Genomic DNA, 17,748 nt, shown 5'->3' with positions numbered 1-17,748 from the left:
AGCAGTAGAGAAAACCTGAAAGAGCTTGTCTAGTTGAGCAGTTTGTAAACTCTTCTCTGTAGAGCCCTGTTCCTCCCGGCTCTGGAGAGTCAATCTAGGGAGGCAAGGTTTCCCTGGCCTCCAAACCTCAATTCACCTAGAGAAATTCTAGGTGTTTAAGTGTTTGTATGTGAGGCTTTCAAACAAAATTGTATTGAAAAAGAGCTTAGCTGTTAAACTAAACTGTTAAATCAGTTTGAATACTGGATTATAACCTTCAGGCTACTTCTGTAATCCAGGTGACTCTGGGCCTCCATTTCCTCATCTGTAAAATGCAAGAATGGTGCTATGATAGTTCATGCTTTTATTCTGAGCACCTTCTGTGCTTTTTCAAGTAGGAAACAGGCCTCAGGAAAAGTTAAGTGGCTTCCCTGGGCCACATAGAGTTAAGGACAGAATCAAGATTATAATTTAACCAACAGCCCTAGTTGTTGGGCTTTCTTCCTCTTTTAAAAAAAATTCCTGGAGACTTCCCTGGCAGTCCAGTGGTTAAGACTTCACCTTCCAATGCAGGGACTGCAAGTTTGATCCCTGGTCAGGGAGCTAAGATTCCACATGCTTTGTAGCCAAAAAATCAAAACATAAAAGAGAAACTATATTGTAACAAATTCAATAAAGACTTAACAAAAACAAAACTTGAAAAAAAAAAATCCTACAAAGTGAGTATAAAAAGAAATTGCTGTTATTAATTCTTTGGAAAAGGTAGCTATCAGGAGGTATATAAATAGCACATAAAAATAAAGCTATATTGTATCATAAATTGGCTTATTTAAAGCTGGTGTGCTGCTGCAACAAACATTGATCAAATATCTACTTAATTTTATATTCATTCTTCAAGTTTATAAAAATGTTTGGGTGAGTTGTTTGCATGGCCTATCTCTCTTTTGCACAGTTTTTTATGAGTTGCTCCTCGGTAAATCTCCGTGTAATCAAGGGAGGCACTGAAAATCATTCCATTAATCATTCCTTTCGTGTTTGTCTCACTGCATCTAAATTTATGAGCATCACTAGAAATCGTGAGGGTTTGGGAAGCAAAAGTCTATAGATTCTGATCCTTTCATTCATCTCCTCTGCTTGGTTCATCTTCCTCTCTTCATCCCCTCCTCTCCATATCAACGGTATCCATGAAGAGGAAATTAAGTCCCCAGACAGGTGAGAGGTGTGAGTGGACAGGAGGGAAAGAAGGGCAGTCATGCTCCTTGGCCTTGATGGTTTGCGGTGTTTTTGGACTGATTGTCTAATAGCTTTGGGGGCATTTTTGTTTAAAGACAAAGTGAAACAAAACAGCTCACAGAGACACCTCCTTCTTCCCCCTCCTTTTGCCTCCATGAATAACTACCCATATGGCATGCTGGTGCTGAGACCAAGGATTGAGTGAGTAAAGGTGTTTAGAAGTGAAGTTTTGGTCCTAATTAAATAAGTGTCCTTTTACAAATCAATGTTAAAACTTTACAATGTGGTTCCCCTACTAATTTGTGGTTAATGGAATTTGAACCCAGGATGTGCCCACTATACTAATGCAGTAATACAGTAGGAATCAGGGCAAGGACATGCTTAACCTGCTTCAGACAGATTCTGAGGACATCGCAGCACCCGTTTTATAGGAAAAGTCTATTAAAAACAGGTTTGCTAAGACCTGCATGTGGCCATATGTTGTTACTCGTTTGTCAGGGTCACAGCACACAAGGAAAAGTAACACTGACTTGACAGTGATGGATAATTCAGTCTGACTTCTCTTCCCTCAATCTCTGGAGTAGACTCAAATTCTGATTAGAGCCATGATTTGGGTTTGTTTTTTTTTTTTAATCCCCTGGTTTTACAACATTTCATGTACACAGTTGGCCTTCCTTACCCGTAGGTTCTGCATCTAGAGAGTCAACCAATCATGGTTCACAATTACTTGGGAAAAAATTCCAGAAAGTTCCATAAAAGCAAAATGAATTTGCCACACTGGCACCCATTTACTTAGCATTTACATTGTATTTACAACTATTTACATAGCATTTATATCATATTAGTTATTTATATGGAGAAGGCAATGGCAACCCTCTCCAGTACTCTTGCCTGGAAAATCCCATGGACAGAGGAGCCTGGTGGGCTGCAGTCCATGGGGTCTCGAAGAGTCGGACACGACTGAGCGACTTCACTTTCACTTTTCACTTTCATGCATTGGAGAAGGAAATGGCAACCCATTCCAGTGTTCTTGCCTGGAGATTCCCAGAAGCGGGGGAGCCTGGTGGGCTGCCATCTATGGGGTCACACAGAGTCGGACACGACTGAAGTGACTTAGCAGCAGCAGCAGCAGCAGCAGCAGGTATTTATAAGTAATCTAGAGATGAGTTTAAGTATACAGGAGGTTGTTAGGTTATATGCAAATACTACACCATTATATAAGGCACTTTTAGGATCTGTAGATTTTGGTATCTGGGGGGTAGAGTGTCCTGAAACTAATCCCCCTCAGATACTAAGGGACAACTGTATATATGTACGTTTATTTAAGATGTTACTCTTGCATTGGGCAAAGAGATAGAAGTAATACTTAGACCATGTAAAAGAAGCATCTTACCATGAATTTGATTGCACTGTTTGGAATTTATTCCTTAAGCCTGAGAAAAAACTGAAAAAATTAGGTTATAATTGATGCTTTCTGAGAGGTTTTGATAGTTTTCTTCTTGATGGGTTGGCTCGAGGGCAGGTAGACTATTCTGCAATCTGCGTTTGTCGTTGAATTTAAATTTTCTGTGTACTTGTACCTTTTTTCCCAAACACATTTTAACTGAGTCAGATTATCTTCAAATAGTTGAGAAAAATAAAAGATTGGTTCTTTTGATGTTCTTTAAAACACTACAACATCCACCTTTCACCACTAAGCCTCCTTGTCCTTTAACTCTTGCTTTTATTACGTGCTTGATTTAAAGCTATATAGCCAGCAATAATATCACATTATTATGGTCCAGAAAAGTACAAAATCCTCTTGAAATCTTTATGATAAGAAAAGTAATACTTGTTTAAAGGTGCTCAGTGCCAAATCTTGCTGAAATCTGATTGTGAAGGAGGAACTCTAAAAAGGCAAAGCAAGTTTCAGTAGAGATAAGCCAAGGAAAGCAGTAGTTACTCAAAGAAGTTAAGACTGAAACAGAAAGTTTTACCCCTTTCCTTTCACTTCATTTTGTTGTTTTTTTTTTTTGTTTTCTGGACTTTTAAGAATTTAATTAGAGAGTTATGGTATATCTCTTTCATTCATATCTAATTCAAAGCTTTAACACAGAAACATTTATATTTTCTACATGAAGTTTAAGTAGATCATTTCCATAACATGTAATTATCTCTAAATAAAATTTCCAAGTCTGTTTTATGGCAACATTGAATTGATTTCTAAAATACTGTCTTGTATCAAACATGATTGCTCCACAATATACTTTGATTTGGAATGGGGCTTCCCTGGTGGCTCAGGTGGTAAAGAATCTGCCTGCAATGCAGGAGACCCGGGTTCAATCCCAGGATCGGGAAGGTCCCCTGAAGAAGTGAATGGCTACCCACTCTAATATTCTTGCCTGGAGAATTCCATGAACAGAGGAGCCTGGCAGGCTACAGTTAATGGGGTCACAAAGAGTTGGATACGACTGAGCAACAAAGAACAGACAAGCAGAGGAACCCTCTAACTAACTCTCAGTGTGTACTCTGGTACCACTCAAAGTGCTTATTTGATTTCCTCATGGAGGTGCCATTAGTAAAGCAGACTGAGCAAAGTTTGTAGAAGATTTAAAGAGCTTGGGCAGATTCAGAATTTTATACATAGTTCAGTGTGTGGCTTCATGAAAATAGAGTGTAGTGGGAAGATTACAAAGGAAAGATGCAATGGTGAAAGGTAAACGCATAACTTGAGTAATATAACACAGCATTACTGACTTAATTTAGGCTGATTCACAACTGACTCTTTTTGACACACACCTAAAAGCTCACTTCATTTACAAAGAGTGCCTAACCAATCTGAAGAGCTGTTTCCTTGGTTTTCTATGGGAGTGAATATGTTATGCTGATAAGACACTTGTGCTCAGAACAGGCCTGCTCTCTACTCATTCAGCCAGTTGGTGGGTTTTCAGCATGTGAATATTCCCAGTGCTGTCTTCTGTAATTTGTGACTTACTCTTTGTTTTTCTTTCACAGCAGTCATTCAAGTCCCAGGATTTCAGACTGAACTCAGAGTCTTTGGCACAGTAAGCAGCTTTTCCTCCTAAATAATTTGCAGTGATAAATAGTTGGTGTTTCTTTTAAGGACAGTTTCTCCATTTCTCTCTTTATAGCACCACACTACAAAAGTTACGAAACACCCATTTCAGGACATTAATGTATAAAGGCTAATACCTGGGACATTATCCTTGTATATTTCTTACAAATGCCTTAAGTATTTGAGCAGTTTTTAAAGTGTTTATTTTAAAAAATCTCTAGGAAGTTTTTGTATTTTTCTTGGTACTTGCTATTAATTCATTACTTAATACACAAATGGAAAATCTCTTTTACCTCAAAAAAATATTGAAAACCTTTGCAAAGTACGTCTCAGTTTTTATCATTGCAGAGCATATTTGTACCTAATTTGAGGCCAAAACTTCATATTCGTACATCACCAGCAAACTGTCACCTGAATGTAACAACCTTGAGCAGCTCAGGTATCTGCCATGCCCTCCCATCCCACATCACTATTCCCACATCTGGGTACAAAACCCACTCCAGTACTCTTGCCTGGAAAATCCCATGGATGGAGGAGCCTGGTAGGCTGCAGTCCACGGGGTTGCGAAGAGTCGGACACGACTGAGCGACTTCCCTTCTACACACAGGGAATCCCTACTGAGTGTCCTCAGGAAAACATTTATTCAGGTTAACCCTGCTGAACCCACTCCAATATTCTTGCTTGGGAAATCCCATGGACAGAGGAGCCTGGTGGGCTATAGTCCATGGGTGGGGTCGCACAGAGTCAGACATGACTGAAGCGACTTGGTCCTTCTGCATTGGCAGGCAGCTTCTTTACCACTAGCTCCACCTGGGAAGCCGTCTAGGACTGTATATCATTATATGTCATATATGAAGCCCTGTGTTGCTTCAGAGCACAGTCACTCATCGTCACATTTGAGTCCCCGCATTTCCCTGCAGACCATGGCTCTCACCCCTCCTCTGCATGTGGAGGAACATGGCCTCAGAGGTAGGAGGAGGCAGACCCGGTCCCAGCACACAGATCCTCTGTTTCCTGATCTGTGTTCTTCCCATAATTCACTCTGCCTGTCACATGACACAAACACATGTTCCAGGTCTTTCAGTTTTTTGTATTTTATTGTATCTGCAAGGTATGTTTTCAGTACCAATCCCTGAATAATTGAAAGTTTACGTTAATAGTTGATGAGATAATAACTGACTCTGAGGAGTGTATACTCAATGACAAATCACACATATGAAAAAATATGCTGGATCAGTACAGACAGAAACTCTGTTTCAACAACCAGAAGTGATCATATTTGAATACATTATGGGAACAGTGCTGTCTTTGAACATGTTTTATAAAATACTTTAGAACTTTTACCTAAGATGTGAATGAAAGATTCTGTCCTCCCTCTGATCACTTTGGATACATATCTTCAGATGATGTGAAGATGCCACACAGTGCTCTCCAGATGAAAATTCAAACAAGCCTCAAAAAGCATCCCAGCATGTCAGGGTAGCTTGGCTTCTCTTTTTGAACACAGAGTACTTAACAAGCTTCTGAAAATAAATCTTCATGAGAAGTTCAGTTATGTCTCAATGCTCAGGTTCATCTAAGGCCTTTGGGCTTTCCCTATACTCATAATTTCTTAGAAGTAAGGATGAATTAAGATACATTTCTCATTATTTCAAAACTGTAGGCGACTTGAAGATGGAAATGCTATAGCCCAGTATGTAACAAAGTCATTTCTTTATTTCTCTAATTTACTTAAATGAGTTTTTTGGAGTAAATGGATAGAAGTTAATTTTTTTTTGTTTCTTTGCAGTGTTGCCATTCAGTTCCTAACATGTGCTTATTAGCTGATTGACCAGGCTATGTAAATGAGCCACGTTAGGACTGCCTCTCACCACTTTCCACTTGAATTTCTTGTCTCATTTATACTTAAAAAAAACCTTTTTAAGAAATGTCAGTCACTTCTGTGCAAACAATCTTTACACATTTTACTTAAAGCTACACTCTTGATACTAAGAAGAAATTGTATAGGTTAATTTTAAGCCTTTTTCTTGAAAGTCTTAAACTTTTACCTTTTGTATCTCATGTGTCTATGACGTGTTTATCTGCTGCCCAAGTCAGAGTTTTTTATGAAGCTTCTACAAATATGTTTTAATCCTTAAATAATATTAGTGTTCCCTAGTTGCTAATGTTTCTTATATTGAGTTTGGGGGTTTCTTTTGAAACATAGAATATTTTACTTCATTAACAGCTTTGATCAGAGAGAATTTAATTCAGATGATCAGTAATATTAAAGGCCTTTATTTGTCAACACTCATGTGAGCTGAATGAATAAATGAAATCTCTTCTTAATATAATGTAGTCATAAGTGTTAACTCTGATTATCCAATCTCTCCTCCACTATATATTTTTCCATCTTTATAATCACCACCTTCCAAACTCCTTCAATTTCTTCTTCTTTTCATGAGAAGAAATTAATTCTTACCAAGTGTCAACCATTCTTGAATAAACATTCTCCAGGTTACTACAAGCTATTGGCTAATTTCCAAAATTTTTGAAAGTTAAGTTTTAAAAAACCATTTTTGCCAGTTTTCCCATAGCTTATTTGGAGGAGAAGTTTTTCAGAAGTCCTTCCACCACTGTTTTTGCTGATATAACTCTTTCTTCTTCACATGTTGAGTAGACTTACTAGTAGAGCTATCAGGGCCTGGAGAAGATTTCTAACTACAAGTTCAATGTGTCTAATGCAAGTGCGGCCATTAAGATTATGTATTTCTTATATTGCTGATGTTTAGTTGCTAAGTCACATCCAACTCTTTGCGAATGCATGGACTGCAGCACTCCAGGGTTCTCTGTCCTTCCCTGTCTCCTAGAGTTTATTCAAACTCATGTCCTTTGAGTCAGTGATGCTGTCCAACCATCTCATCTTCTGTTGCCCTCTTCTCCTGCCCTCAGTCTTTCCCAGCATCAGGATCTTTTCCAGTGAGTAGGCTCTTCACATCAAGTGGCCAAGGTATTGGAGCTTCAGCTTCAACACCAGTCCTTCCAATGAATATTCAGGGTTGATATCCCTTAGGATTGACTGGTTTGATCTCCTTGCAGTCCAAGGGACTCTCAAGAGTCCCAGCACCACAATTCAAATGCATCAATTCTATGGTGCTCATCCTTCTTTATGGTCCAACTCAACTCTTACATCCATACATGACTAGTGGAAAAACCATAGGTTTGACTGTATGGACCTTTATCAGCAAAGTGATATCTCTGCTTTTTAATACACTGTCTAGGTTTGTCATAGCTTTTCTTCTAAAAAGCAAATGTCTTTTAATTGCATGACTGCAGTCATCATCCACAGTGATTTTGGAGCCCAAGAAGATAAAATCTGTCACTGCTTCCACTTTTTCCCTTTCTATTTGCCATGAAGTGATGGGACTGGATGCCATGATCTTAGTTTTTTGCATGGTGAGTTTTAAGCCAGTTTTTTCACTCTCCTCTTTCACCCTCATCAAGAGACTCTTAAGTTCCTCTTCACTTTCTGCCATTAGAGTGATACCATCTGCATATCTTCTCCCAGCAGTCTTGATTCCAGTTTGTGATTCATCCAGCCTGGAAATTCACATGATGTACTCTGCATACAAATTAAATAAGCAGGGTGACAATATACAGCCTTGGCGTACTCCTTTCCCAATTTTGAACCAGTCCGTTGTTCCATGTCCAGTTCTAACTATTGCTTCTTGACCTGCATACAGATTTCTCAGGAGACAAGGTGGTCTAGTATTCCCATCTCTTTAAGATTTTCCAAAATTTGTTGTGATCCACACAGTCAGAGGCTTTAGTGTAGTCAATGAAGTAAAAGTAGATGTTTTTCTGAAATTCCCTTGCTTTCTCTATAATCCAACGAATGTTGGCAATTTGATCTCTGGTTCCTCTTCCTTTTCCTTTCTTCTTATATAGGCATTGATAGTCTGTGTCTTTCCCAGAACTTCTCCATTTCATGCAAGTGACTGAATTTATTGACATAAAGTATTCATAATATCCCCTTATTATCTTTTTAATATGAATAGAATCTATAATAATGTTGCCTCTTTAATTCCTGGTGTTGATAATTTATTTCTTTACTGTGGTTTCCCCAGTCGGCCTGGCAAATGATTTATGAATTTTTTTGAAAATAACAAGCTTTTTTTCCATTGATTTCTCTTTATTGTTTATCTATTTTCTGTTTCACTGATTTCCACTCTGATCTCTATTTCTGATAATTTTGAGTTTAAGTTGTGCTTCTTTTTAGCTAGATTTGTTAGGTGGGACTTGAACAGTGTTTACTTTTAGACTGTTTATTCCTCACCACTGATAAAAATCCCTTTTAGATATTCTACCTAATGCTTTCTGAGTTGTGAGATTTTCCATCCTGGCTGATGGAAGTAGGCACTGTCCCTGGCCTCAGGACATGTCCTCAGATGTATACGTTCACCTGTACTCTGCTGATTATTCGTATGGGACCCTGACCCTTGCAAGTCTTCACGTTCTCCTACTCTCTCCTCTGTGGCAGTCTGTGAACTATAGCCTTCCTGGTCTCCTCAGACTCCGAGCCCTCATTCAGGGAATCCAACACGTTCCACACCATTTTCATCATCCTGTGCTGCAGCCTGGAAACTCTCAAGGCAGTAAGCTAGGCGATCACAGGGCTGATCACATTTATTTTCCATTTCTTTGTTATCACTTTCTTTTGTTGCCTATGGTTCAATGTCTTGAAAATGGTTTCATATGTTTTATCCAATATTTGTGGTTGTTTTAGGTGAGCAGTTTACTTGGTCCATGTTACTCCATCTTGGAGGCAAGCAGAAGTCCAAATGTTGTATTTTTCAGGGCAGCTTTCTGTTAGATTGTATGTACATTATAAGGGAAAAAAAGGTGGAAAGGATCACTCAGTCTGATTTTTCTGCAGTGGTTAGGAAAAGCCAAAGATGTAAGAGCATTTAAGTCTTAAAAACCACGTAAAGACAAGGTGAACAAAAAAGAAAAGGACCTAGAAATCAGAAGAGGGGCAGGAGCTAAAGCACAATTGCATGGAGGTGCCTGGAATACCGGGAAGCCAGCAGGGTACCCTATGACTGGAACAAAGTGGGGTAGGGAAATGTACAGAGCAACAATATTTAAAAAAATGTTTTAAACAATTTTTAAAATAATATTTAAAAGACAGAAAAACAACTGCTAGCAAGATACAGTCCAGGTCCACTGTGTCATATTTCTTTTGAATCTCTGGACCACAGCTCCACTTCTTCCCGGGCTTCCCTCCCCTGGTACTGGGATAGTGGTTGCCTCCCTGAGATGAGTCATCCACTCTCCAGTTTACCGAGTCCTGTTGTGTCATTCCTGGACTGCTTCCCTCATTCTCCTTATCACCCTGGCATCACAGACATTTGAGTTTTTTCTGTGACGCTAGAGTGTAGATTCCCTGAAGATAGTAAGCTATCAGTGCTTTTTGGGTCAGAGCTCCACCTTTCCTTTCTGTCTCCTCATTGTCCTACTTTCTGCTGCTAAGTCGCTTCAGTCGTGTCCGACTCTGTGCGACCCCATAGACAGCAGCCCGCTAGGCTCCTCTGTCCCTGGGATTCTCCAGGCAAGAATACTGGAGTGGGTTGCCATTTCCTTCTCCAATGCATGAAAGTGAAAAGTGAAAGTGAAGTCACTCAGTCTCTTAGCGACCCCATGGACTGCAGCCTACCAGGCTCCTCCATCCATGGGATTTTCCAGACGGGATTTCCCAGGCAAAAATAGTGGAGTGGGTTGCCATTTCCTTCTCCTACTTTCTAAATGTGCTCTATTTGTTCTTTTATCTTTGTGATTTCTCATCTTGTCCTTCTCAGTCTTCTGACTTCACTTCATTTACATATGTGTGTGCTCAGTCATGTCTGACTCTTTGTGACCCCAAGGATCGTAGCCCACCAGGTTCATCTGTCCATAGAATTTTCCAGGCAAGAGTACTGGAGTGGTCACTATGCCCTCCTCCAAGGAGTCTTCCTGACCCAGGGATCAAACCCACATCCTCCTGCATTGGCAGGTGGATTCTTTACCACTGTGCTTGCTGAGAAGCCCTTTACTTACACGTCTCCCTATAGATTTCTCTAGCTGCTGTAACAATACCAGAGACTTGGTGGCTTAAACAATGTAAATGTATTTTCTCATAGTTCTGAAGGCTGGGAATTCAAGATCCAACAGGGCTGAGTGCTGGTGAGTCCTCTCCTCCTGGCTTGCAGGCGGCCACCTCCTTGCCATGTCCTCACATGGCCTTTCCTCTGTGTGTGTGTGTGTGTGTGTGTGTGTGTGTGTGTGTGTGTGGAGAGAAAGAGCTCTCTGGTGTCTCTTCCTCTTTTTTTTAAGGACACCATCCTGTGGCTTAGGGCCTCACCCTTATGACCTCATATAATTTCAATTACTTCTTTAGAGGCCCGACCTCCTTTGTAAGATGTATTAACTTAGGGGGCTTCACCCTGTGAAAGACGCAATTCAGTCCACAGCAGTCACTGTTCTGTCCTCTTTATTGCCTCATTTTTAAATTCTCGTACCATTTTTGAGCTCTGTCATGATGTCTTCCCTGATAGCTCAGTTGGTAAAGAATTTGCCTGCAATGCTTCTGGTTTGATCCCTGGGTTGGGAAGATCTGCTGGAGAAGGGATAGGCTACCCACTCCAGTATTCTTGGGGTTCCCTTGTGGTACAGCTGGTAAAGAATCCGCCTGCAACGCGGGAGACCTGGGTTCAATCCCTGGGTTGGGAATATCCCCTGGAGAAGGGAAAGGCTACCCACTCCAGTATTCTGGCCTGGAGAATTCCATGGACTACATCCCATGGGGTGGCAAAGAGTCAGACACAACTGAGTGACTTTCACCTTCACTTTCTTTCGTGATGTCTACCACCATTCCTGGACATCCTAGAGAGGAGACACTGCCTTCCATTCTTTGAATTTCCCTTTTTCCATGATTTCTGTATTTTCTTTTCTCTAACATAATTTGCATTACTATATATGCATCCATAAAATATTCGTCTTCTATGTTACTGTTACTACAAAACCATTTGAAACACTGCATTCCATTTGAAATACAGGTTGGGATATCACTGTTTCCTTTATGTAAACTTCTTCATCCCTTCTTTGTCACTAAGGGATCTCCTGAACTTTTACACACACATACACACACACACAATTTGATAAATTTTCTGGTTTTTTCAAGGCAGCTAATATTTTTCTGAGATAAGTAGGTTTTATTTTATTCTTGTCCCTTCATACAGTAGAAAAAGGAGCCCAACCAGCTAAGGTTTGTAATCTCTACATTATTTTCAGCAACTCCCTGCTTCCCAGACACATATATAATCACTCAAGTGGTCTGCTGAATATTTTTCTCTCAGATCCTCCCATTTGTCTCCCCTTTTTATTCCCATTGCCACTTGGCTGAATCAGCGCCCCATTTGCACTGTTGCAGCAGCTTTCTCACTAGCTCCTTATCTCCACTCTTCCCCTCCTGCAGTTCTGAAGCGGGCAGAGAACAGAGCCAGGAGGACCGAGAATATGTCATGGACACACAGGGGAAGGAGACGGAGCAAACCAGCCGGAAAGTCACCCTCATCGAGGTGAGAGGAAACCAGGAGAGAGTCACGTCACGGAGTCCACAGGAAGGTTTAGGAAAGGCACAGTCAACAAGGCCACATATCAAAGAGAGCAGAAGCAAACGGGGACTGAAAAATGCCTTTGGGTTTGGCGGCCAAGAGGCTGTGGCCTGGGAGAGGCAGGTTTTGAATGAGAATCCTGGAACGTGAGACAGATTGTCTCCAGCCCACGGGGAGAAGACCTGACAGAAGAGGCCACTTCTCCCAAACGTTGGACTTGAAAGAAAAGGCTGAACAGTAGGTAGTAGAAATCACAGGATATAGAGAAAATCTTTATATCAGAGGGAATTACAAGAATATTTATAAACCCAGAGCCAAGAGTCCCTTGAGAAGAGCCGGTCAACATATATAGGATAAGGGGAATAACTAAAGAGGAGAATCTGAGACAAGAAGGCAGGCCTACTTTTTCCACTGAGAGAGGTGAGTGGGACACAATGATGATGTTTTCTGGTGAGAGATGAAGAAGGACAGGAAAGGGCTTTCTAAAGAAGGTGACCTCTGTTTTCTCTGTTAGTAGAAGAGAAGTTTGGCTACTAAAAGTGAAATGTTAAGCTCTGTCACATTACTTTTCTCATCATACAGAAAGCTCATAAATCAATAACTGTGGGATCATGAGTGTTAAGGAATGACGTTTTATTATTGATATCAGAATTAGAAAACATTTTGAAACAGGTTTTTAGATCTAAATAACAGAACCTTTAAAATCATCTATGTCAAAGAGAAAAAAATGCATAAGCAGAAGCTGTAAACAACCAGTGACCTGGGATCAGGAAGAATTTCACAAAATGTATGACAAAGGGTTAATATCCTCAGCATGTAAAGCTTGAAAAATCAACAGGGAAAAGATTATCAATAGGAGAACTGACCCATAGGATACATAGAACATTCTTAAAGGGATATTGATTGTGAAGTCACTCAGTCGTGTCCAATTCTTTGTGACCCTATATATATCAGTGAAAATCTGAAATATGTCCAATTCCAGTGATCAAAGTAATAGAAATTAAATCAGTAAATGAGATGGTATTTTTCCTTCATGAAATGGCAGCAAGCTTCAGACTTACACAGCCTTGTGTTGATGAGAGTGTGGGGAAGTAGGTTTTCTCATATACTGCCGGTAATAGTATTAAAATAATCCTTTGTGGGGTATAGCTTTTTCTTAAGTTTTCAAATTGTTCATATATTTTGACCTGACAGTTCTACCTCTAGGAATTTACTGCAGGAAAGTATTTAAGCATATATGTAGAGATTTAATTAAAAGGCTACTCCTTCAAGTTTTCAAAATGTAAGGGAAAAAATCAATTTCTATGAATAAAGGATTGATTATGAAATAGAATACCATGTGACTATTACAGTAGTAAAAATATCATAGAAGTATTTTCATAGACATGGAAAGATTGATGATAAATTTGTAAGTTAAAAATGAAAGATGATAAATTTATAAGTTAAAAATGATTATAAAATAATTTTTATATAATATACATAAAATATGGGACAATATACATCAACAAATATGGGTGGTTATCTCTAAATGATGGAACTGTATTGATTTTTTATCCTTCATTTTACTGTGTGTATTTTTCTACTCAGCATATTTTGTTATATATACTACTTGATCATTTCTTTTAAAACAAAGATAATTTCAGAAATTTTCTAATACAGCCCTTTCTTTCTACATGTAAAGAAATTAAGGTCTCAGATCCAGAGTTTAAAAGTGCCTGAACTAGGACTCGATCTTCTGGCTCTGAGTTCAGAGTTATTTCTGTGACACAATGCTTTGCCTTTTAACTTTGATTAAATGGTAATATTTGGTTGGCCAAAAAGTCTATTTGGGTTTAACCCAATACTTCAAGGCAGGTGCTATAATATGCTCACATTTTCTCCCCCTGGTAATTCTCCTGATGTCTAGCCACACAACAAACCTTTGGGGAATACTCACTGGATTGAATTTCTTGTGGATAGGGTGCAGTATTTTTATGAATCTTATTTTTCATAACATACACACAAAGAGCAACCTGGTTTCCTATTCATTTTTAAAACCCTGCTATGAAATCTTCCTTTCTCTTTTCATATGATTTGCCTTTAAAGGCCCCTCACTTTGTTGCTCTGTCTCTGTTACATTATGGGGTTCCTTAATGAGATGCGCAAAGAAAGCCCGGGTTCACATTCATTCCAGTGTCTTGGTGAGATGGCATCTACCCCCTTGGCAGCAGGCCTCCGCCGTCTCCCAGGCGCTCAGTCCCTGTGCCGTCAGCAGCCAGCCTTGTGCTGCTGAGGCCCCCTTGCTGGTGCCCTGTTATTTGTCCAGGGTGTGCACCTGACTCTCTCCTCCCCTTTCCTTTTATTCTGTCCCCTTGCTCCCTTTCATAGACAGTCTTTGACATTCTGTGTTCAGTGTTCCTTCCTCTTCTTAATCTGAGTCATTTCACATAAGTGTGCTGTCTTCACTGCCTACTTTAGCTTATTCTAGTTCAGTTTCTCCTCGGGTTCCATCTCCTGAGGGTCTTCCTGGCTCCTCTATTTATGATTTCTCACCATGCAGTCTTGTCCCATCATACGCAGCATCCAGCTCTCTCATTTCCAGCTGTTCTCCTCTTCACTTCCCTTTTCTGTTTTTCTTCCTCGTTTTTGTCCCGCCAGTATCATAAACTCCTCCTCTCACTCTGTTTTGCCTCTTTGCCCCTCTGAGATCCTTTACCTCTCTCACTGTTCCTTACAGATGTTTATAGGGTCTCTGGGTGACTTGTGCTCAGCCTCCATTTGAGCCTCAGCCCTTGCTATCAGAGCCTAATCTGAGGCAAGCCTTACACACTGTACCTGTATACCCACCAGGACAGAATGATACCCTTTCTCGCCCCTGGTGAGATTGTACCTTGGCGCACCATACCTGCACCATTTGAAACTCTACCTCAGTTGCATTTGTGAGCATGTTCACTGGAAACATTTCAGGGCTTCTATACATAGTGCTAATTTAGCAAATTTAAAATCAGGAAACAAGGACTGACAGAGGGTTTTTCCCCTCGTGTAAATGTTTTTCATATGAAAGGGTAGTACAGCCATTTATTTAAGATTGGGCCATAAACTGTAATGGAAAAGAATATGAAAAAGAATATATGTATATATATGTGTGTGTGTGTGTGTGTGTGTGTAACTGAATCACTTTACTGTATAGCAGAAATTAACACAACATAGTAAATCAACTATGTTTCAATAAAATAAATTTAAAAAAATACAAATAAAAGATTGGGCCTGACCTTAAAGGCACAGATGTTCCCTAATCCTTCTGGTTAGGGTTCAGCAATGGTTATTAGCACATCCTTTTTTCCAACATAATGCTCTAGCCTCTGCTTTTCTCGGGAGTGATCAATGGAATTGACCACACCTAAGCAGTTGGCCATCATCCTTAGACTGAAGTTTGTCTTCTGAGAGCAACCAAATGTTAAGCCATTTCTGCTTAGAGGGAAGACAAAACAATTTTGTGTAAGTCCAGATACTCATTACTGATACATGAACAATTGCATTAAAAAATTTCAGGTTCAGTCCCTCGTTTATCACCCTGTAATCGTGGTATACTTACCACATGGCCTCTAAAGAAGCAACTTCTTGTTTCATCTGCCTGTTGGTTCTGGATTTTTATTAATAGTATAATTTGTTTTAGTTCAAAGCTGCATCTAGATATATAGTTAACCATCACTATCTTGCTCAATCAAAAATGGCGCATGCCATTTTGGGGATTTATTGGAAAAACTATAATAGTTAACCCACTTCTAAAAGTAGGCATAGTCATGAACTGAATGAAAGAGTGCTGTTGAATAAAATGGCCTGTGTGCTTTCCAGTCACTAACCCTGAAGCAGCATCCGTGACAGTTTTTTTCCCAGTGAATGAAGAATTTCATAAACTGATGGCCTGCACTTAATTTTGGAAGTTACCCAGGGTTTGGAATGCTTATTGTATATATTTGAGAAATGTATTTCTTTCTTGCTGAAATTAACTGATCGGTGCTGGAGCAGGCCGTAAGCAACTGCTGATGATACTGAAAGACTCACAGTTTGTTCAAGAGGCAAGCTAGACTTTAATTCAAGAAGACAAATCAGTATTTTGGTCCTCTGGTTGTGTGTGCACGTGTGTGTATTGCACACTGCTTTATTACCTGTGCTGTTGCCTGGGCACGCCAAGATTATTGTGATCAGAAGACATTAAGTTCATGTAGTCCATTGTGTGTCATTTTCTCCTAGTAAAGAGTTGAAGAATGAAGAGGAAAAGAACCAAACATATAGAAAGGAAGTGACAAATTAAACCAGATGGAATTTCTCTTCAGAGTTCAGAAATTTCAGATGGCCAGGAAGAAAGGCTCTACTACGTTTTATCCTTATGAAAGAATCTAGAATAATCAGAAGCAAGGTATGGGTGGAAAGGTAAATGTGGCCTTTTGAGCTTGTTATAAACCACCGTGTTTGTTGTTGATCTAAATAATGGCACTTGTGTTTATTAGTAATTGCATCAAAATTACATTACCATTGTTGGAAAATCAATAAAGAAAAACTATAATTGCTACTCAGCAAATACGAAGAAAAAGTGTTGGTATTGCTAGAATGTTTGTTAAGTAATCATTTAATATTATTATATCTGTAATGTGGTTATATGTGTGATGTTATGCTCAGAATTGAAATATATGCTATTGAAATTTAACTTTATTTAAAATAAAGATAAGCAGCTTCAGGATATTGTGTATTCAAAATGTTCCGAATAAGAAAGGCATTAAAAGGTAACAAATGTGTTTGTTTTCAATGAATCGTATGTATTAACTTGATACACATAAACTAAAAGTGACTTTTGGCTAGACTGGCAAGAGTTTTCCAAATATTTTTTTACTTTTTAAAAAAAGGCATTTCATGTTGAAGCATGTGAGTGATTTGTAGACTTAAATTGTTTTAATATTTATTTTAGTCTTAACACTTGTTTTTAAATTTTTACATTGGATTATTTATTCCTTTAGTTCCAGAGTAACAGTGTCATATTTGACTATGTATTTTGAAGTGTGAGGTTATAAAATAGGAAATTTCATCTCTTTGTGTTTTACTTGGCTCTTCTTTTTCAACTGTGTGACTGTAAGTCTGTCAGTAAATATTTAACCTCGAGAAGGTCAAGACTAATATAAAATTAGAAAACTTATTTACCAAATTAGACAACTGATTCCATTAAAATAAGAAGTGAGAAAAACAGTGTTGGGCACTGAGGTGTAAATTTGGCCCAGATGTATACCCAATGTGAAGAATCTTCTAGTAAAAATATATTTGACTCTTCCCCTGCACATGTTGTAAAAGTATGAAAATTGGTAAATGTGCCCCCACTGTACAGAACTCGGGGCAGAGGGGTTCACTGGTGAAGTGATGAGTGGCAGTGATAATTACTCGGGCCCTCGGCGATAAGCACAGAAGTGTGTTCTGATAGCACCAAGCTCCCCTGTTCTGGATGCATGTGTCTCTGCTTCAGGTACAGCTGGACCCAGGCAGCCTAAGTCACCCTTGCACCAGCCTGTTTTTTCTGTCTTATGAATGTACTTGATAATTAAAAAATAAAAACGTGGCTCTCTGGAATTTTAGCTCATAGTTTTGAGATCGTGTTGGTTCTCTGATTTGGGCTTTAACCAAATTGCAAAGAATTTCAACAAGTTGCAAAAAGATTCTAAATCAAGATGATAATAAAATAATATGTCAGAGGACCTAACATTTGCTGAGATCCCAACGTTCATATGAAAACTAAAGAATTATTTTTATATTGCAATGTCTAAAGACAAACTAACAATTATGACAAACACCAGGAAAAGTTGTTTCTGCTCAAAGCCCATTTCT

The 17,748-nt window shown here is 39.2% G+C and overlaps 1 protein-coding gene across 4 annotated transcripts in view; it reads left to right on the top strand.

Moving 5' to 3' along the window:
- Nucleotides 1-17,498, top strand: part of AHI1 (Abelson helper integration site 1) — a 223,063-nt gene extending 205,565 nt beyond the window's left edge. For 3 of the 4 annotated variants that reach the window (XM_069599285.1, XM_069599289.1, XM_069599290.1), the window contains 3 exons: nucleotides 4,207-4,256; nucleotides 11,760-11,862; nucleotides 16,132-17,498. In XM_069599285.1, coding sequence (XP_069455386.1) covers nucleotides 4,207-4,256; nucleotides 11,760-11,862; nucleotides 16,132-16,134 — 156 coding nt within the window. In that variant the 3' untranslated portion in view covers nucleotides 16,135-17,498. The remainder of the gene's footprint in view (nucleotides 1-4,206; nucleotides 4,257-11,759; nucleotides 11,863-16,131) is intronic. The other variant, XM_069599286.1, reaches the window with a different exon arrangement.
- Nucleotides 17,499-17,748: the final 250 nt, after the last annotated feature.

Source organism: Ovis canadensis, chromosome 8 (genome assembly GCF_042477335.2).
Source record: "Ovis canadensis isolate MfBH-ARS-UI-01 breed Bighorn chromosome 8, ARS-UI_OviCan_v2, whole genome shotgun sequence".
In the NCBI taxonomy this organism is placed as follows: domain Eukaryota; kingdom Metazoa; phylum Chordata; class Mammalia; order Artiodactyla; family Bovidae; genus Ovis; species Ovis canadensis.
The sequence above is the reverse complement of the archived record's forward strand: the minus strand, read 5'-3'. Positions and strand labels throughout refer to the sequence as shown.